The 20613-nt window shown below is 55.6% G+C and overlaps 1 protein-coding gene and 1 long non-coding RNA gene across 3 annotated transcripts in view; one reads left to right on the plus strand and one right to left on the minus strand.

The window, feature by feature from the left end:
* Positions 1-415: 415 nt before the first annotated feature.
* On the minus strand, positions 416-3802 carry LOC125109936 (uncharacterized). 2 transcript variants are annotated; one of them, XR_007130376.1, is made up of 3 exons: positions 3427-3802; positions 3161-3323; positions 416-795 (listed from the first exon to the last, which is right to left on the minus strand). It is a non-coding gene; the product is annotated as an uncharacterized LOC125109936 (long non-coding RNA). The 2 variants fall into 2 exon arrangements; XR_007130375.1 differs by lacking the exon at positions 416-795 and adding an exon at positions 2684-2928.
* Positions 3803-3990: 188 nt separating this feature from the next.
* VSTM2L (V-set and transmembrane domain containing 2 like) overlaps positions 3991-20613 on the plus strand; it is a 34079-nt gene continuing 17456 nt past the window's right edge. Inside the window, exon 1 of the mRNA XM_047747042.1 lies at positions 3991-4312. Within this exon, the coding sequence (XP_047602998.1) occupies positions 4192-4312 (121 nt within the window). The 5' untranslated portion in view covers positions 3991-4191. The remainder of the gene's footprint in view (positions 4313-20613) is intronic.

Consider the following 20613-nt stretch of genomic DNA (forward strand, 5'->3'; position numbering starts at 1 on the left):
CCTCTCAAGGAGGGGCGGGAGAGGGTGGCCTCCCAGAGTCAAGGGGAGGGTGGAGGCTCTCCAGGGAGCTTGGGTCAGAGGCAGGGGACAGTGTAAGATGCCCTGACTGGGGTGAACTTAAAAAAGATTGTCTTGGGGCATCCGGGTGACTCGGTCGGTTAAGCGTCTGCCTTAGTCTCAGGTGATGATCTCAGGGTCCTGGGATCGAGCCCCACGTTGGGCTCCCAGTTCAGCAGGGGAGTCTGCTTCTCCCTCTCCTCCTCCCTCCCACTCATGCTCTCTCTCTTGCAGATAAATAAGATCTAAACACACACACACACATATATATATTTATAATATATATATATATATATTTGTATTATATGTTATAGCTATTTAATATATGTAATAAAATCAAAGGATTGTCCTTCCCACCTGCAATAACCGACATGATGTCTGCCTTCGGAGTCTCATCTGGGAAAAGGGATATTTGTCTCATGGCATCCATGTGACCATGGGATGCTTGCCTCCAGGGATGGGACGTTTACTCTCTCCTGGAGCATCCCAGAATGATGAGAATCACCCACCCTAGTGAATTCCTGGACACTATTTTCTGGGATAGTCTTTGGTTTCCTCCTTCCTCTACCAAGCATCTAGCTTCCGGAGTGCCTGCACTTGAATCCATGAGCAGAACAGACAGAATTACACAGGGGTGAAATAGGGGCTGGGGGTCTTCATTCACCTCCAGCTTCTGCCTTGCCTCACTGTGCCAGCTTGTGCGTGTTACCACATCTCTCTGAGCTTCAGTGTCCTTATCTGTAAAAGAAGGAAGGTAATAATTTTGGCCTCAGGCTTTGTTGCATGAATTATATGAGATCATGGATGTGAATGTGATTTATAAACTGCAATTCAGGTGCTGTAGGAAATACAGATGGGATAGTTTGTTATAGAGGGAGAGCCCTGAGCTGGGAGACAGGGCACCTGGATCTAGTTCTGTCATGGCTGGCTGTGTGACTCTGAGGGAGTCACTTACCCTCTCTGGGTCTTAGTTTCCTAAGTTTCCTCAAAGAGGGCAGTTGCATTAGATGTGCTTCAGTATTATGCCTAAGAGCATGGGCTCTAGAATCAAACATATTTTGGCTGTACAACTGCCTTGCCGTGTGACATTGGATAAGATACCTAACCTCTCTGAGCATCTGCTTTTATCTGCAAATAATAATAGTAGTAGTGATAATAATAATAGCCAACATGTATCATGTATTTACTCTGTACCACTAAGGGCTTTCTATGTAGTGCTTTTCATTTAGTCCCCACAATAATCTTGTGATGGAAGTATTACAGTCTTTATTTTACAGATAAGGAAGTTCAGGCACAGAAAGGCTAAGAAACTTGTCTAAGGTCACACAACTAGGAAGTAGCATGATTCAAAACTAGTATCCACACTTAGAACCACACTATTCTACTCTGTTTGGCCTGGTTGTTCTGAAGATTAAGTGGGATAAGTCAAGTTCTTAGCACAGTGTTGTGTACAAGTGATGAGCCAACAGAGGCTTGGGGGCTGGGAAAATTCATTTCTTCCTGTGGGGAACTTAGACTGGGCCTTGGTCAATGGGACACTTAGCTGGACAGAGGGGAAGGCATGCAAGAGGAGGGGGAAGCACTGAGAAGGGTAAGGACATAATGAAGATCAGGCTTGTTGAGGGAGGAAACATGGCAGAAATGGTATTTGGACTGAGGGCATGTGCAGGAGGTGAGGCTGGGACCTGGGATACAAGCTAGAGAAGCTGGGATTTCTGTAATAAACAAGGCCATTGGAAGGTTTTGGGCAGAGTCTTCACAGTGTAAGCCTTTTCAAAGTCAGACAATCCCTGGATATCTGTCCTTGAAGGAGATTTAGAGGTCACTGTGTTTAACCTCGTTCCAGACTATGAGGAGAAATGATTCTTGAAGGTCAAACAATGGGTTATTGTCAGAGCAGCAGTGGGCTGTGGTCCCACTCTGACATTCTTCCTTGGCAGCCCCCAAATGGAGTCTCTTGTTTTCACTCTTCTAATCCCCTCCCTCCCTGTCCCCTTGTCTGTGCCCCCCTGCCTACAATCTGTAGGTTAAGAGGAGAAAGCCCTAGGTTTGAGCTTGACTTCTACCACCACATTGTCCTGGAGAGGTCTCAGGCTGCAACTTAGAGTCTGGGTTTCAGTCTCGGTGCTGCTATGTGATTTCAAAGATTCTGCTCCTTCATCTTTATAATGGGGGCATTGGAGTCCATTTCTATTGGGAGTGAGGGTCAAGTTAATGAATGAGAAAACACTTTTGTAGAGTCCAAGACACCTGGCCATCCCAGGATAACCTAGGTGTTATCTCTGTGTAGGAAGGAAGTGAAAAGAAGGGGACCAATCCGGCAAAACCAACCCCTTCCTCTAGTGAATGCGGGCGGGAAGATGGGTCAACGGCGGGGATCTGTCCACAGTGCTGAAAGTAACTTCCTGTTGGGGCTCAGTTGTGCTGAAACATAGCATTTGTAATTTGGGACTTCAAGGGGCTGTCCATAGATGTGAACGAACCGGATTGCTGCTGGCGACCACAGGTCCCATCCAGTGTGCTGCCCGCCATAATACTGGAAAGCGGGGGGGGGCGGGTGCAAGGACAGAGTAAAGATGGGGTGGGGAGCTGTCCCTCGGGTTCTAACCTCATTCTCAAACTTGGGGCTCTGTCCACAATGCTGGATCCACCTGTAGTCTGTGGAGAGGGGAGTGGTCTGTTTCCAGCGTTCACTCTCATTCCGCGGGGCAGGAGCGGAAACTGGAAGGTCTGTCCATGGTGCTGAATCCTCGAATCTAAGAGCCCTTCTAGGCGAGGTACTTGAGGGCAAAAAGATGGGGGTCGGAGTTGACGCTGTCCTCCTCCGCGGTGCTGAAACCGCGGCGGACATGACCGTCTAGGAAAAGAGGCCTGAGGGAGGATAAGGGATGAGGGCAGGAAAGGACCTCTCTTGGGGACCTCGGAGAAGCTACGTCTCTGATTTAAATGAAATTCAAATTTAAATTAAAGGAGGCCACCGGTCGGCCTTCTTGTCTCTACTGAAGGTCTGTCCCAATAGCTCCAGGAAAACCGTCAGGGAAGGAATCGGAATCGGAGGCTTTCGTTGGATTCCTGGTCTTGGGAATGGGAGTGTCTTCGTTACCTGCCCGCCCCTCCAACATTTCATCTAGGCCCATCGGTCCGAGGAACGGAGATTTACAGTCCAGAAGGGGGCGATCCAATCCACCGCGTAGGGCCCAGCATCTCTAAGCTAGAAGGAGCCCGAGCAACTGGCCAGCCTCACTCCCATTATGCAGACAGGAAAACTGAGACACAGAGAGGATAACAACAGTAATATCTATCCAGCTCCTACCATGAAGACGGCATTATGCTAAGCGCTTTAACATACACGATTTCATAAGTCCTCACCAGGACCCCTGCAGGTAGCTGCTTTTCCCATTTCTCAGATGAAAACTTTGAGGCTCAGACGGGGATAGACATAAGGACACGTCCGCACAGGGAACTAAAGACTATCACAGGTCCCCTGTGCCTCAGCCCAGGTTCCTCCCCTACCTCACCCCCACCTCCTCCGACCCCCTGACCCCAACACTGCGCTGCTAGCAAAGTTGGGAGTCCCTCTGAGCGCGCTGGGTCTGGCGGCAGGTGGAGTGGTTTTTCTCCTTATCCCGCTGGATAGTATATCTGTTTCTGAAGCCAGTTGTCTTATGCTTTGCGGATACTAGGTCCCTAGGGGGTCTTCCTCCACCTCATCTCGCTCTCCCATTTGCACTCTCGGGCAGGGGAAGTTGCGGGTACCGCTTTAAAAATCCCAGCCTGGGCAAAACTTTGATGATAAATCAAGCGGCAGATCCCTCCGCCGCCGCCTCCTCTGGGCGGGCGGGAGGGAGTGAGAGGGAGGGGGTGCGGCGGCAGCGCCGAGCGGAGTGGCCTTCCGCGGAAGGGAAGAGTCCCGCAGTCGGAGGCGGCCGGCTGGGCGTGCGCTCGCTACCCGCAGCCGGGGCTGGGCCGGAGCCGGACGAGGGCTGGGGCTGGAGCCGGGCCGGGTTCGGCGGGCGAGGGGCAGCGGCCGGAGCTGGGCAGCCAGGCCGCATCGGGCAGGGAGCGACGGGCGCGGGGTCTGCGGTCTCCTGAGCCCCGATGTGAGGCGGCGGCGCCCCGGCCCGAGCGCGCACCATGGGGGCCCCGCTCGCCGTGACGCTGGGCGCCCTCCACTACCTGGCACTTTTCCTGCAACTCGGAGGCGCCACGCGGCCCGCGGGCCACGCGCCCTGGGACAACCACGTCTCCGGCCACGGTGAGTTCGGTCGCCGCCTCCGCGGACTTCCCCACCCAACCCCACCCCGGGCTGCGCCTCTCCAACTTGACCGTCCCCAGGGCTGGAACCCGCGCCGGCCCTGGCGGGAGTCCAGTGGCGCCCCCTGCCGGGTCCATGGACCCGCCCTGGCACCCCGACCACCCCTGCAGAGGAGGGGGCACCCCGTGTGCAACCCGATCCCGCCCTCGCGGAGAGCCTCCTACTCCCCAACACACTCGCGCCGATGCACCCACCTCCAGGACTACACAGATATTCGCAGCCAGGAGCACACTCACTGTTCTCACACTCACAACTCCTGCCCTCACACATCTCCAGACACCTTCCAGATCCCCTTCCTCACTCATAAACACTCACACTTATGCCCGCTGCACACACACACAGGCACTACGGTTGGGGGCTCACACCCTACCAGCTGGTGTCCAGGCGCACACACTCTGCACAACTCTTGCCTGCCCTTCTGCCTGCAGACACACACACACACACACACACACACACACACACACACTTGTGAACACACTTTGCTCGCCCACTCCTCTCTCCCCATCTGCCTTTCCCTTTTGTGGGCTTAACCCTGCAGCTGCCCTCATCCCCTCCCACTCCCCCCTGCCCCTTATGCCACTGGGAACCACTGGGAAAGGTCCTAGGGGACAGCAGACCCTGCCTATTGAGAACTGGTAGTCTAGGGCTGCAAGTGTCCCTGCAGGGTGGGTGACGAAAGCTTGGTGGGAGCCCCTCAAAGACATTGGAATAGTTGGGGTTGCTGCTTCCAGCCACAGGCGTGAAAGGGGAAAAAGGATGCCAGGGGCTTTTGTCTGTCTCTGGGGGTGGACAGAAAGACCCTGCCATCCTTCTACCAGGTACCCATCCATCCTCATCCTTGGCCCCGAGGACTGGAAAGGTGGGAAAATCAGTTCAGCCACCATGGGAGCCAGGGAGCAAGCAAGCAATCCCACATTGGTTGCCTGAGTGTCAGAGGCTCCGTTCAGCCCCAAAGGAGCCCAAGTTGGCAGCAGAGTTGTAGCTTCTGAGGTGGGCGCTGTGGGAGCTTCCCCTACCCCTGTGAGCCAGGCTCCAGAATGGGGACCAGAGCATAAATGAAAATGGAGACCTTTCTTCCATCAGTCCCTTTCCAGTCTGGTGGGAGAGGCTGCAGGACCAAGGTTGGGCACTGTAAGCCCAGAGCTGGGTGCAGGGGGAGGTTTGCACAAAGAGCAGAGAACTGTGTGATTTATTTTGATGGGAAAGTCGGGGGGAGTGTAGGTAATTAGAGGAGGCTTTGATGGGGCCTGACGCACGAGTAGGATTGTTGCAGGGGGTGTGGGTGCTTCCAAAGCCCTTCTCAGGGTCTCTGCTTTTTGGGAAGCCTAACTCCCTGCACCCTTCTGCCTCACCACGTTTGGTGTAAGTGCTCTGTGTTTCATCTCTGAACCCTTTATACCCCTCATCAAATTTCTACTGACCTGGCTGGAGCACTGGTGAATAGGGGAAGGGTTATTTTGACCCTCAACTCACAGATGGAGAAACCAAGGCTCCGAGAGGTGAAGGGACTTGTCCAAGGTCACACAGTGAGTGAGTGGTTGAGCTGGGACTGGCCACAGGGTCTGTTGGGTAAAGGCAGATCATTTTCCAGGATATTCATCTCCCTGTCAGATTCCCTCCCATTTAAAGGAAACTGGGAATTCCTCCTTCCCGCCCCTCCTCTCTCTGCTCAGTTCCTTGGCATGGTTAAAACTTAGACTAGGAGGGTTTTCCAAGGAAGGGTTTTCCTGAGTTTGCAGTCCCAAGAGAAATGAGGACTGGGGCTCTGAGTTTTATGGTCATCCTGTCCCTGGAGCAGCAGGCCCCAAGGATTTGGGTGCTATTCTGTCATTCCTGAGGCCCCGAGGGCCCCCCCCCCAATAGGAAATCAGGTTTTGCCCTTTGTGTGGTAGTCTCTGTCTGCCCCCTGGTGTTAGGTGTGCTTAGTAGGGGCACAGCTCTGCCCTGACAGCTGTATGTCGCTTCTGAACCCTGGCCAGGTCCCGCTAAGGCCCAGAAGAGAGGCTGGACAGAGAAGTCGCAGCACCGACTTCAGGGGAACCTGACTTCCCTCTCACTGACCCCCTGTGCAGTTCTGGGCAAGTGGGTCAGCCCTCTGGGGCTCCTTCTGTCCCTCCTGAAACAAGGAGACCAGGCTGCTCTGCAGGGGCCAGACTGCCTTCTCCCACCATTGCCAGGTTCAAAGTCACCAAGTAGTGGATGCCGAGGAGCCCCCATGGCTGCCCCTCTGCTGAGCCAAGCGCCCGACCACAGGAAGGTTTTGGAGCCACTCACTTAATCACAAAAAGAAACTGTTATTAATGATAGTGAGACGCGGCGAATAAGTGGGTCATGTCTAATAAGCCATTTGTGTTCAGGAGGAGAATACCAATTTGATAAAAGCTGTGTGTGCTGAAAAAGCCCAGAAATTGCTGTTTAGCAGATTGGAGCCTGATCGTTTCATTATTCCTGGGCTCCGCGTGTCCTCAGCTGATTCAGGAGACGTGGCCGGGTTAGGGAGGTGTCTGTGTCTGGGATGAGGGTGGGAGGCTGGAAGTGGGGCCTCCTCCAGAGGAGCCCATGAACCCCAACCACTTGGTGGCGCCTCACCTCTCCAGCTCAATCTGAGCCCAGCCCAGCCGCCAGGCTGATGCCTTGTGCCCTCCCGGGACTTGTCACAGGGAGATCCCGTGGTCAGATGGGTCCGCAAGGACATCTGGCTCGCCTCCCATCTCCCTGCTATCTCCACTCAGCCCACTTCTCAGAGTGCCTTTAAAGGCATGAGGAATGAATGGGGGGTGAGTGGTACGTGCTCCTTGGAGAGGCATAAGGGATTGGAGGCTGGGTTTGCACTGGTCCGTGTTCGTACCTACTAGGTACTCAATGAATGGGAGCTGTTTTGATTACTCCTTAGGAGAAAGGGGCAGCTCATTGCCTTCAGCCCAGCAGAGGTGGGGGGGCAGGCGGCAGGGCTAGCATTTATGAACTGCCTACTGTATGCTCTGTGCTGCCAAACCCCTTGCCAGTGTTAATTCCCTAAGGCTGATGTTATTCACGCAAGGCTGGTGTTGGGCATATGAGAATACTGAGGTTCAGAGAGGGCCAGTGACTTGCCCAAGGTCACTGAGTCTGTACAGAGAGCCAGAGAGCTGTGCCAGCCTCCTCTAGGATGACCTCAAGGCAAGCTTGGACAGTCACGTGACGGGACTTGTTCTTTTCGGCCCAGCCCTATCTCAGCGCTTCCTTCCAGCTCCCCAGAGAACTGGTAAAGCCGTGGGGGGGGGGGGGGGGCCCAAGAGGAACCGGGAGCTAGACGGGATCTTGTTGCGGCCACATGCAAGTTAGAAAAAAACAGCTGGACTGGACTCCTTCTCAGGTCCGTTTTCCAGATCTTGGCCAGGGCAGGGGACCGGAAGGCAGGATCTTTGCGAGGATCTTTGCAGACCTCCTGCTTTGGAATGACCAGGGGGTTTGTTAAAATGCAAACCTCAGAGTGCAAACTCCCACCCAGACCCAGTGGCCAAAATGATTGTTGATGAGACCCTGGAATCTGCATTTTATAAGCTCCCCCAGATGACTCCCATGCAGCCTGGAGTTTGGGAGCCTTGGCCTTACACACTCAGCCAGGCCAGAGGACACATGTAGGGATGGGACATTGTCTGGTACCAGGGGATGCTGGGTTGGTTTGGTTTGCGAGATAGGGAGAGGGCCAAGCTGGAGCAGGCATGTGGACCCTGAGAGGATCCCCAGGAAGCCTTACACTGCAGCAAACATCCGTCCTCCCACCCCCGCCTGGCCACACACACACACACACACACACACACACACCCCTCGGCCAGCACCTTCAATTATTAATACACCCCAATGCAGACACAGATCCTGGGTTGGCCCAGCGCTTTGTCCATTGAGTGATTTGCTGTCTTGAGGTTCTCTCCGTTGCCAGGAGGGAGCGACGGGGTGCGGAGGCAGGGGCGGGGGCCACAGGCCGTTTGGCCAACAGCCCGTGTGCTGAACATCCACCCCGGCATTCTCTCATTCTTTACCCAGCTGTGGGTACCTCGCCATCAATAAGCCAGCCAGTTTGGTGGCTGGAAGATGGAGAAAATTGAGTGCTGTCTTCCGAAGGTTATGATGTTAAAAATGTGTTCGCGTTGTCTCGGGTGTTGGTGATTACTCTATCAATTACGCCCGTAAACACTCAGCCTTGGGCTGAGGGTTCCCGGCCTCCTGTGGGGAATTGGCCCTCACAAGTGGTTTTCCCCGAGTCCTTCACACCAATTGGTTTTGACACCTTGCCTATCAGCGGCTCCGGCGGCCTTTTCCCGAAGCAACGGGAGCCGTGGGCAGCCAGCAGAACAGGAATTCAGCTCATCTCCACGGTGACACGGTGACACGGTGACAGCAGAGGTGCTGGGGGAAGTCTCCTGGTGACAAACAAGTGGGCAGGGTCGGGGGTGAGGGAGAGTGGTCAGCCACCGGGACAGGAGATGGAGGTCCTGGGCAAGGGTGCATTTTACCCAAATTGGTGGGGAGGCCAGTGCTTGGCTTGTGGTGTCCCCTTATTCAACTCTGTGCAAATAAGGTGAGAGATATACGGAAGCAAATGCTGACTGAGTGTCATGCCAGAGCCTTAAATGGCGTTTGACCCCCACAAGAACTCTCAGAGGACAGGACTTCCCCTGGCCTGCGGCATTCATGCGGGAACTGAGTCTCTGTGAGATTACAAGGCTTGCCCAAGGTCACTTACCTAGCAAGGGTTGGAGCGTGCATTTGATCCCAGGAACGTGACCCCAGAGCCCAGGCTCACAATGCTGCTGAGTCCTGGAGAGGGGAGGGATGGAGTCTGAGGTCCGAATGCTAAAACTTCTGTGCATTCCAAGTTAATGTAGTTTTAAACATTCCCATAATTTTAATTTCGTAAGGAATCCATGTTTTTAGTAGAATGATCCCAAGATCACAGCCCCTCCCTCATCCTTAGGGACCAGTACGAGGACATCCTGGGTGGGCAAGGCTGACTTCACTTTGCAGTGGGCAGACCTGGACCCGGCTCCTTGGAGCGCATATGATATGCTAAGACCCTAAGGTAATGGGGTCCTAGGGTCTGTCCTCCTCTCCCTAGCCCTGGTGAGGCAAGAATCTTCTAAGAGAAAAATGGGCCGTGATCTCACAGAGGGTAGAAATTTACCCCTCTACCTGCTGGCGACCCTGAGTTCCCTCTAGTGCACCTTCAGTTGTGGGGGAGGGGGGGCGGTTGGGGAGGCAGAGAGGTTCCTGCTCCTCCAGGTAGCATCCCCACGGCTGGGCCCCCTCCCCATCCCGGAAGTGGGCAGAGGAGTCTCTGGGACTCTGCCCCATCACACCCAGTGGAAGCCCCTCTTTAAGAACCCCCAGGACCCTCGGCAGGATTTGGTCCTACCTGAGAGATGGTTTTAGGCAGAACCCAGATAAACCTCTTACATTTTAATAGTTATTCATTTATTTTAATGTGGATTGGAAAAATAAACCCAGCGCATCAAAACTGTGGTTTCACAGATATGATTGCTTAGGATGATACTAACAGGGATATTCAAAAATAGTAGGTTGGTTTATAGGAAAACATTAAGGACAGAACAGTGAGGGTGGTACACAGGCAGGTCTGTGGGCAGGAATGACCGAACGTGGGGGCTCTTGGCTCGCGGGCTGCCCCTCCTGCCTCGTACTCTGTGCTGCCGTCGCAAGCTGCTGGCCTAACAGAGGCTGCTGTCAGCTATTGGAAATGAGCATTCATTTATTCCTTCATTCATTCAACAAATAGTGTTTGAGCACCTGCCTGTACCAGGCTCTTTTAGCCACTGGGGACATATCAGCAAAGAAGACAGATAAGGTTCTTGCTCAGACAACTAAACCTATAAAAAATATATAAGTATAAATTGTGATAAGAGTGAAGAAGCAGAGATGACGCTCAGCCCGGAAAAGGCACTCCCGAAGCAGCGAGGGTGACTGGTAGTGAGCTCCCTGTCACACAAGAGATGCAAGCTGGAGCCCACCATGTATTAGCTGGGGGCATTATGGGAGAATCCCTGTTTTATTTCCCCAAGGAGCACAGACTGGTGAAGTGGGCAGAGAAGTCAGAACACTGTGGGTGCTCATAGCAATCTGTCACACAGTAATTTAGTGATGGGCCCTGGGGGGGCGGAGCTCCCAACTCAGAGGATGCCTGGCCACCCCTCCTCCAACCAGGGAGGCCATGGCAGGGGTGAGGGCCTCTGCTGTCTCCTGTGTGAAGAAGTGCGGGCAGTGGCTCCTTTGTGACTCAATTCAGCTCCGGGTTAAAGTGCCCAAGTTCGGGCGAGAGAAGTAGACCCTGAGCCTTGATCCTCCCTCCCTCAGCCTCTGCCTTCCTGGGTAGGCTTGGCGGGTCTCTGCCCTCCTCTGGGCCTCAGTGACCCCTGAAAATGGTGAGTTCACCCAGGCTCTAAGCCTCCAGAATCCTTCTATCTGTGGCCCTTTCCTTTGTCCTCTTAGTGACAGGTGCAGAGGGAGCCTGTGGCCGAGAGGGATTCTGTCCTGCAGGTGGTGCTTAGTCTCAGTGGCCTTCAGGGGTCTGAGAACCAAGACGCCAGACAGCATCCCCGGAGTGTTTTCTCTGTCCCTGGCATCTCCCTCACCTCCTCCGTTCAGCCTCATGCAGGCCCATGTGGAGGATGTTCCCATTTTAGAGACCAGGACATGGAGGCTCAGGGGGCTCTGGGATCGGCCTGAGGCCACACGGCTGTTGAACGACAGAGCCGGGCTCGAGCCCAGCTTGTGGGGCTGCAGGGCTGGAGTTCTTCCCCGCTCGTCTGTCCTGCTCCTGGCTGCCGAGCCTGGTGGGCGTGGGGACAGTTGCTTTGTTCTGGAGTGGCACTCTGGCTTTACTGGATTCTCTCGGGGTCCAGGATGTCAAAATGCTGGGAAGTCCTGGGTCTGGCTGCACGAGCGTGGTCTGAGAGCCTAGGCTCCTGGATCCAAGCCCAGCCGTGTCGGTGGGGGTGCTGGAACCTTGTGAGTACGTGTGGGGCCCTGGGCACACCTGCTGGGGTATTCTGCCAGGGGCTGGTGGTTTTGCCTGACCGTGTGTCTGGAGTGTATGTGTTCGGCTATTTGGTCATGTGCGGTGGAGGAACTGTGGGCCGGAAGGAACCTGGCTGGCCGTGTAGCATCCCAGCCGAGGGGGCCAGACTGGGCCCTCTGCGCTGTGCGGCATGCGCACTTGCCTCCCCAGCCCCTGCAAGCGGGTGCCCTTGGGACACGAGGCATGGAGGCTCTGGGAGCATCTGGAAGGTTAGAGCTGGAGCTGGAGAGGGGGGGTTCACTCAGAGCTATCAATTAGGGGGCTGGCAGTGCCCATCTGTGGCAAGTGTTCTGCCTGCCCCTCTCTCTGGCTCGCTCTCTCCCAGGGTCGGACGCGCGTTCTCGCTCGCTCTCTCTCTTTCAAACTCTCCATCTTTCTTTGTCCCTCTCCCTGTGTCTGCTGCATCCACCTCCCTCCCTCTTCTCGTCGCCCCACCTCCCCCTCTCTGTCTTCACACATTCACACACACGCACACACACACTCCTCTCTCCAGGTGACACCTCGGGATTACACATGCGTCTGTTCTGTGTGTCATCGTGACACCCACGCAGAGCAGGCACTCGACAGATGCCAGGTGAATGAATGAAGTGGAGGAATGAATGACCAAGGGGGAGGGGCTCCAGGGGGCCCTGGAGCTTGCCTAGACTCTTGGTTCCTAATTTTCTTGGAGGTAGCCGTCTTCTGGAGCATCTGATGAAAACTGGATCATTGCCTCAGAAAAATGCCACATGGGTTTGGGTTCGTTCCAGCAGGTTCGGGGAGGCCCCCAGGGCTCACCTGTGGCTCCAGGGGAAGCGGTCTTCATTTCATCTGCGACGAAACTGAGGCCCAGGGAGGAGCCAGGCCAGGCCCCAGGGATGTAGGGTCAGTGCGCAGCAGAGCCAGGAGCAGGTGTAGAGATCCCCCCACAACTCCACACTGCAGCCCTTCCATAACAAGCTTTCCTGTCCTTCCCCAGTGAGCTCTGGGTGAGTGTGTCTTCAGCGGGTGGGCACAGGGGAGAAGTCAGGGAGGACAGCAAACCAGAGATGGGAGCCCTGGAAGTGGCTCAGGCAGGTGAACTCTCCCGCGGGGGTCTCTCCCACCAGAGTGGTGGCTGTGTCCCAGTGCAGTCCGGAAGACTTCCTGGGGGAAGTGGGCTCCTGGTCTCCAGGGCCTGCTGGGGCTGAGTGGGGACTCCAGAGGCTGCAGGAGCTTCCCCTGACTGCCTGGGTCTGGCAGGGGCTTCATCCAGAGAGCGTGCATGTGTATCAGGAGAAGCAGAGGCCAAGCTTGGTGTGGCCCCCACAACCCGGGGGGTTCTGAAGGGGAAGGCTCAGGGTGTGGCTGGTGTGCGGGTGGGACTGAAGTGGGGGTCAAACAGGACTTGGAGGCTGGGGGGGTGTTCTTGGAGGGGGAGAGGCTGCTTCCTGGACTAGGTCCAAGTTTGCAGGCTCGCAGGATGCCAGGGCTGGCCACAGAGGGGTTGAAGGAAACATGGGTTGGGCAGGAGTTAGGAGCTGAGCACACACGGGTATGTGCGTGTGTGTGTGCATGTGTGTACCTACCCTGCTTCCTTTCTAATGCTCACCACCTCCAGGATCCCTCCTTAGGACTTTAGCCCAGCTATTTCACCTGACTCTCCCCCACCTCTCCCACCCTCTGGCTCTCTCCTTCATGCTCTGTAGACCTCCTCATGGGGCCCCACCACCTGTCAGAGCCTGACCGTGGTGACCCCAGCAGGCACCCTGCGGCCCCCATCAACACGCCCATCTTGCACAGGAGGAGACAGGCTTCAGAGGTGCGGTCGTTTGAGGGCCCATACCTCAGTCAAAGCCAGGGGGCAGAACCCAAACTTCTCTTCCTTTAACCTGGCGTGCTAAGGCGGTAGGGGATGGTGCCTGGCTGGGCTTCGGGGTCAAACACTCTTGGGTTCAGATCCCGGCCCCCACTCAGACTCTCTGAGCCTCACTAGCCAACTTGGGGTTGGGGATCTTGACCGAGGCCCCCTTTCTCACAGCCCTTGGGCTTGATTCCTAGCCCAGGGCAGGGAAGGTGAGAACAGACTGCAGGGTGTCTGTTTTGCTTTGTGAGGTTCTAAAAAAATGATTTCCGGCCTCAGAGGCAGCAGCAATTAGGGCTGGCTCACTGGGGAGCTGTTTGCAGCCTGTCATTGGCCCCAGGAAGGGGTCCCTAATGGAGGCCCGGCGGCCAGAGTGCATGGTAGTGGAAACTGCGTTCAAAACAACCCTACACTAATGGTCTCCTGGCAGGCAGAGGAGAGGGAGGGGGAAGGCAGGCTGGCTGACAGCTGATGGAAGGCCTCTGGGGCAGGGGCCCTGAGATTCACCAGCTGGTCTCCTTGTGTCCCCAGAGGCCCCAGCAGTGGTCCCTAACCCAGTTAGGCACTGGGAGTCCTGAGCTCCATCCTGGCCCTGCTGCTTTCCATTAAATCTCCTCCAGGGCAGAGGGGACAGTAAGTGCAAAGGACCTGGGGTGGGCCAGAACCCCTTCAGCTAGAGATTCTCTGGTTCCAGAATAGCCCTTGTGTTTATAGGCCAGGCCAGTTTAGTCTTCTAGGTGAGGAAAGGGTAGGTGGGAGCCTTGGAGAAAGAGGAGCTGGAAAAGTTTGGCCTGTGGAGAGTCTAATAATGCTTCATGGAGCCCACTAGGCGCCGGATGTTTACAGGCGTGGGTGATCCTCTTGAGTCCCCACAAGACCCATTTTCCAGGTGAGGACACTGATGCTTAGTGATTTGCCCACCACAAGGAGGTACCGTTTGGGGTCAGCCTGAGTCCAGAGTTCATACGTTAATGGCTGGGCTGCTGGATTTCCCACACATAGCCAGGCAGGCATGGGAGGGCTAGGGCAGGGTAGGCCCTGGGTCCCAAGTGGGGCTGCGTTTGCCCCGCACTAGGTCCCGGGGAGATGACACGGCTGCCAGAGTCTGCTTCAGTTTCTCCCTTCCAGTTGGTCTCTGCGCTTGGCTTTCTTGTGCCCTCTCCCCTTCTGCTCTGGTCTTCGTGGCCCTGCAGCTTTTTGGCCCCTGCCTTGGTGCCCCCCACCCCTCTCCCTTGCCTTCTGCTTCTCAGTGAACCTGGGGATGCTCCCTTCTGGGCTCCAAGGCGGCTGCTCCACTGTGGTTGTTGCAACCTCCTTCTGCTTCCCGCACTCACCCCGTCTCTGCCTCTGGCAGGCAGTAAGGACGGTGTGTGCCTGGGCTTTGGGGTCAGACTCTAGGGCTCAGATCCTGAGCTCCCTCGAGCTCTCCGAGCCTGACTAGCCGTCTGTGCAGTGGCCTCACCCCGCCGGCTTCGCAGGCTGTACCGGTGAGGAGGAAAAGATCTGCCGTGGGCGCGACCATCAAGATGCCTGTTTGCCTTCTCCCGTCCCCAGCTCCCCCATTCCGGTTCTGGCCCTGTCCCTGCCTTCCCGTGCGTTCCCACCCTTGCATCCCTCCCTCCCAACCCTTTCCCTCCCTGTGGTCCAGATGTGTGGGAAGAGGAGGCGGGAATTCCACTGGGGAAACCTGCTCCGCTCCCACATCCTGCAAGTGCCAGAATATTTTCACTCTCCTTAAATCTCCCTAGATTTGTAATTCCACTGCTGTCTCCCTCAATATGTGCCCGTGGCCTTGGGAGGCACCCTGCCCCCAGCTGCAGGCAACGGCACTGCCCCCCCAGCAGTGTCAGGAGTGCTGGGCGGGGGACCAGGCCAGTCCCCACTGCTCTCTCTGTGCCTCAGTTTCTTCATCCCCAAGAAGAGGAGAGTGAGAGTGGCTACTTCCCATGTTGTGTGGGGAGCCAGTGTGAGATTTTATCTGATGAAAGGAGCGTCTCTATAAAAAGGAACGCAATCTGATATATGGGACAGTGTGGGCGAATCTCGAAAACATGATGCTAAGTGAAAAAAGCCGGTCCCCAAAGACCACGTATTATATTCTTCCATTTGTGGGAACTTTCCAGAACCACAAATCCAGTCAGAGACTTGACATTGATTGGTGGTTGCCAGGGGATGGCAGAAGGGAGCATACCTGCTTCATGGGCACAGGGTTTCCCTTTGGGGGGATGAGAATGTGGGGGGACTAGATGGAGGTGGGTGACACAACCCTGTGAATGCCCTCAAGGCCACCGGCTCTGTCACGTGAGAACAGTTGATTTTGTGGTGTAAATTTTACCTCAGTGACAAACTAAGTAGAAAGGACCCATCTCTATAGCAGTCCTCTCTGCCAGATCGGCCACTTTATAATTGTCAGCGTACCTAATCCTTACAGCGGCCTCGTGAGGTTGCTGTTACCATCATCCGCATTTTACAGATGAGCAAACCGAGGCACAGCACCGCCAGGCACTTAGCACACAGCAGGTGTTCAAAATATTAGCTATTTGGATTTCTTAAAGATTTTATTTATTTATTTGAGAGAGAGACCACGAGAGCGAGGGGGTCAGAGGGAGAAGCAGACTCCCCACCGAGCAGGGAGCCCCATGCAGGGCTTGATCCTGGGGCTCTAAGATCATGACCTGAGCTGAAGGCTGACGTTCAACTAACTGAGCCACCCAGGTGCCCAGGTATTTGACTTTTATTGGTTGAGGCCGCCCTCCTTCCCAGTTAGTGGGGCGGGGCCGGGACCCCCCAACCTGGGCATGTGTCCTTCTGCATGTGTGTGTACATGCATGTGTGTGTGTGTGCGCGCACGTAACTCAGCGGTGAGCAGCCGCCACCAGAGAACGGCAGGCAAGGAGGCTCTCCTGGTTCCCACACATGCAAACACTCTTCACCTGCATTCACTTCATCCTCACAATGAGCCACGTGGAAACTGACGCTCAGAGAAGGCAGGCAACTTACACGAAGCCACACAGCAAGTCAGGGCAGAACCGCAGCTTGCATGCCCATGCATAAGTCCTAGGCTTCACTGCCCACCCCGTCCCCCATCCCTCTGCCTCCTCCTGGCTCCCCTCCCCCACCTGCCCCCTTAGGGACACATCAATACTCCTGCGGTGGAGACAAAGGAGGCCTCTGACTGGACCAGGCAAAGGGCCGTGGACTAGGGGGTCAGCCCACGAGGCAGAGCGAACAGTGCCCCACCAGGGGCAACTTTTCTTTGATGTTCTCCTGTGTCCTTCAAAATTCATGAATTCCGTATTCTATTCCATAATGTATTTATGTTTGTTTTAATACAAAAATAATGTTCTTTCCCCATTTGGAGTGGTTGGGGGGGATCCACGCCTCAGGAGGTCGCTTCCCTGGTTTGAGCAGTGGAGACCATCAGGGCATCCGCCCTTCCTTTCTTTGTTCCCTCCTTCTGCAAGCAGGCCTCCTTCGGGCTTCGTTGAGCCTGAAATGGGCGTCAGTCCTCCCCATGTGCAAGACGCGGTGAATCAGACAGAAAGCTGCCCTGTCAGGCAGGACTGGTGGGATCGGTAGGGTTGTGACAGGTGAGTAGCAGGGAGGGTCCAGTTCCTGGGCTTCTCTGTAAGCCAGGGCTGGGAGGTGGGGACAGGGGATGAAGGTGACAGAGGGTCAGTAGCAGAGGAAGCCAAAGCCAGGCCACCTCTAAGCAGCCCTGCATCCCCGCCCCTCAGCAGCCCTGCATCCCAAGCCTTTCTGACTGAGAAGCATCTCTACCTGGTCCTCCCCTGAATTTAATGCACAACTCTCGCCAGCCTCCCCTGTTCCTGCGAGAAAATGGACACCAAGACCCATAGCCTTCAGCAAGCCGCCTTCCCTGGCTGGAATTTACAGACACTGTATGGTTCTCATGGTGTTTATTTTTACAGTTACCCTCTATTTATGGCAAGTGATGCTGATTTTCCGTTTATGGCAGCAATAAAAGTCTCCTTTTAAGCTGAATTTATTTAAGTAAAAAGGGAAAGGTGCTTTGAAAATAAATATTAAGTAAATAATAGTGCAGGTGCTTCAGGGATCCTGCAGAAATAGTGGGGGGGGTCCCCAAAAGGTTGGGCTTGTGAGACTCTCTCCCTCGGGCATGCCCTTTCCTGTTCAGAGCTCCTTATAACCATGCCAACCCCAACCAGCCTTCGAGTCCAAACGTGGCCCACCTTCCAGAAGTTATCCCTGAGTCCAGGCAGATGTGGGCATGCCTTCATCTTCCCTAACACTTGCACCTCCATTCTGAGCTTCTGCATATCTCTGGGGAGGAGGAGGGGGGTCCACGATTCATGGCTCTGTGAATGGTGCACACCCTGAACAACTGTACATGGCGATACAAGTTCAGTCCTAGTCATTGTCCATACAGTGGTCACTGGTCTGTTTATCTGCCCTTCCTGTGGACTCTGGGCCCCTTGAGGGCCAGAGCCCGGCCAGTGCATCCTGGGAAGTCCAGCACAGGGATGGGTCCATGAAGGTTGATCTCCTTCATTGCTTTTGCAGGGAGGACTTGAGGTCCTTCTGCACGCCCAGGCTGCCATCTTCCCACTAAGGCACACTGCAATTCCCCAAGCTTTTGTACAAACGGCCTCCTTGCACTTCTTGAGAAGAGGAAAACTTGTCCACTCCAAGATCAAACAACCTTCATCGACTCACACCTCCATCCTTCTCGCTCCAGGCAGCTGGCCAGAACGCTCCCCGGGGCCCTGCCCCTCCCAGAGCAGACGCTGTACCCATCCCCAGGGAGGAGAGGGCTCCTTCTACAAGCCTGGCTTCTTAGTCCGTAGGGGCTTTGTCATTCAGTTTATCTCGTTTTTCCTCTTAGGGACATTTTACATCTCCTGATTTCAGGAGCAAGGTGAGGTTCACGGGTGAGCTGAGGCTTCCTCAAACACTCCCTCTGCAGCCTTTCCCTGTCCTGCCTCCCTGCCGAGAGTTAAGGGGGCCTTTGGCCTTCTGCAGCTCTGGCCCCCAGCTGGACACGGAGCAGGCTTTCTGGAAATAACCCCCAAGGAGTCACACTGCGTAAAGCTGAAGGAGAAGAGGGCCGAGGGAGGACTGGGCTTCTGCTTGGGAGATCCCTTCAGTCAGCCTTGGGGCTGACATCTGGCTTTGTCCCTTCCTACTGTGTGGCCTCAGGCCCTGACATGCCCTCTCTGAACCAGGCTACCTCCCTCTGTGAGATTGGGCAGGTGATAAAGAATACCACCTCCTCGAGTCCTTGGGTCCTGTGCACGGTGCCTGGAGGGGCTTGCTTCTCGCAGCCCCCGGGGCGGGCCCCCAGGTTCTCTGAGAGATGTTGCTCAAGTCATTGGAAAAAGCTCAGGTGGCTGGAAGGGGTGGGTGGGGGGCGCTGCGGGAGCCCTCATGTGGACATGATTTACTTCCTGCCTCATCACTTGCAGCCCTGCCACCGGCAGAGAAGGGGGTGGGGGGTAGGGGGTACTTTGCATTCTGGGGTTCCCAAGGCCTGAGTCTGAATCCCGGCTCCTCAAAGGCCCGGGTCCCAGTCCCAGCTCTAGTCCCTAACCTACCATGACCTTCCGTGAGCCTCAGTTTCCCCACCTGTAGTAAAGAGTCAAAGACCCCTGACCTGCAGGGTCGCTCTGAGGCTTATGTGGGATCAGACACTTCAGCTGTCTGGTGCCTTGCAGGTCCCCGATGAGAAAATTGAGCCCACAGGGTGGCTGGTGCCGGCCCTGGGCCTCAAGGGTTCAGAGAGCTCCCCGTGAGGCTGCCACAGTACTTCCTGGCCCTGCTGACCTTTGTTTACTGCCCCATTTCATTTCTGGGCACATTTCATATGACAACTTTAGGGGCCCTCTCGGGGCGCCCAGGCTGGGCTTGGATGGCCAGTGGTCGGGAGGGCCAGAAGGAGGGAGGGTGGGTCCGGCCTGCTGGGGCCCCATTCAGGGCCTCCCAGGATGCCTGTGTCCACATTGTCCATTTGTCTGTGCCTATCCCTGCTCTTATGGGCACAGTTCCCCCCCCGAAATTCTCTTCTGGCACATAGTAGGTGCCCAGTAAATGAACGATGTCTGTCTCTCTCGGTTTGTTTCTTACAGTTTCAAGAACTGAAGTCCTCTGGGTTTTTGTGTGACCTTCCTCCCTTCGTGCATTCGTTCTCTCTTTCAGCACATGCCGGACAGCTGGGCAGTGCTGGAGCTGGGGGAGCTCCCAGGCAAGGGGAGACACAGACACCTTAGTGTCCATCACAGGACACTCTCCAGGGGGGCCATCCAGGGCCCCAAGGATGGCTTCCACACCTGCCTGGTCAGGGAAGTCACCTCCAGGCCCAGGGCCCCCTGTGAGCCGGGACTCTGGGAACTGCGCCCAGCGGGTGGGGGGGGGTGGGTTATGGACACTTAGAGGTGTCGGAAGACACAGGAGGGGCCACACAGCTGGGGTCCAGCAGAACCAGAGCCGCAGACTTTGGATGCCCAGCCCAAGAGCCTGACTCTAGCTCTGAGAGCTGGCAGTTTCCCATGGGGCATCCTGAGTATGAGGGTTTCCTGGAGTTCCCAGGTGGCCCAGAGCCGAGAGGAGAGAAAGGGATCCTTTCTCTGCCTTCTGCCAGAGCCACTGTGTATGTCTGGTGTCACAGCAGCCAGTGTCCCGCGAACACCTACTGCATGCCTGGTGTGCCTGGTGTCCTAGGTGCCGCGACGCAGCGGTCAACAAAGCCGACTCCCATCTCCCGCCTTTGGGGAGGCTTACACTCAGGGTGGGAGAGGGACAGCGAGTGAGAGAAGTCAGAGAGAACTAAGTGGTAAGGGAAAAGCGTGAAGTAGAGAAGAGGCAGACAGACGGGGTAGGGAAGACTCAGGCAGTGACGCTGGAGCTAAGACTTGAGGGAAGTGTTACCACCCCCCCCCCGCCCCCACCGCCCCCGCCACCCGCCATGCACTGGGGAGCATTCCCAGCACAAAGTCCAGGGAGAGGCTTGTGGTGTGAAAGCCACTGCTGTGGGCCGGGGAAGCCCAAGAGGCTTTTAAAAAAATTTGTGGCAAAACAACATCAAATTTACCATTTTCACCGTTTTTAGGCGTACAGTTCTGTGGTGTCAAATACGTTCAGGGTGCTGTGCACCCGTCCCCACCATCCGTCTCTAGAACTTTAGCATCTTCCCCAGCTGAGGCTGTGCTCCCATCCATTCAGTGCTCCCCCTGCCCCAGGCAGCCACCCTTCCACCTCTGTCTCTGAGTTTGGCCTCTCCGGGGCCTCGTGGAATCAGACGGTATTTGTCCTTTTGCTCCTGGCTTATTTCATTCGGCGTCACGTCTTCCAGGTTCGTCCGTGTTGGAA

Source organism: Lutra lutra, chromosome 9 (genome assembly GCF_902655055.1).
Source record: "Lutra lutra chromosome 9, mLutLut1.2, whole genome shotgun sequence".
Classification (NCBI taxonomy): Eukaryota; Metazoa; Chordata; class Mammalia; order Carnivora; family Mustelidae; genus Lutra; species Lutra lutra.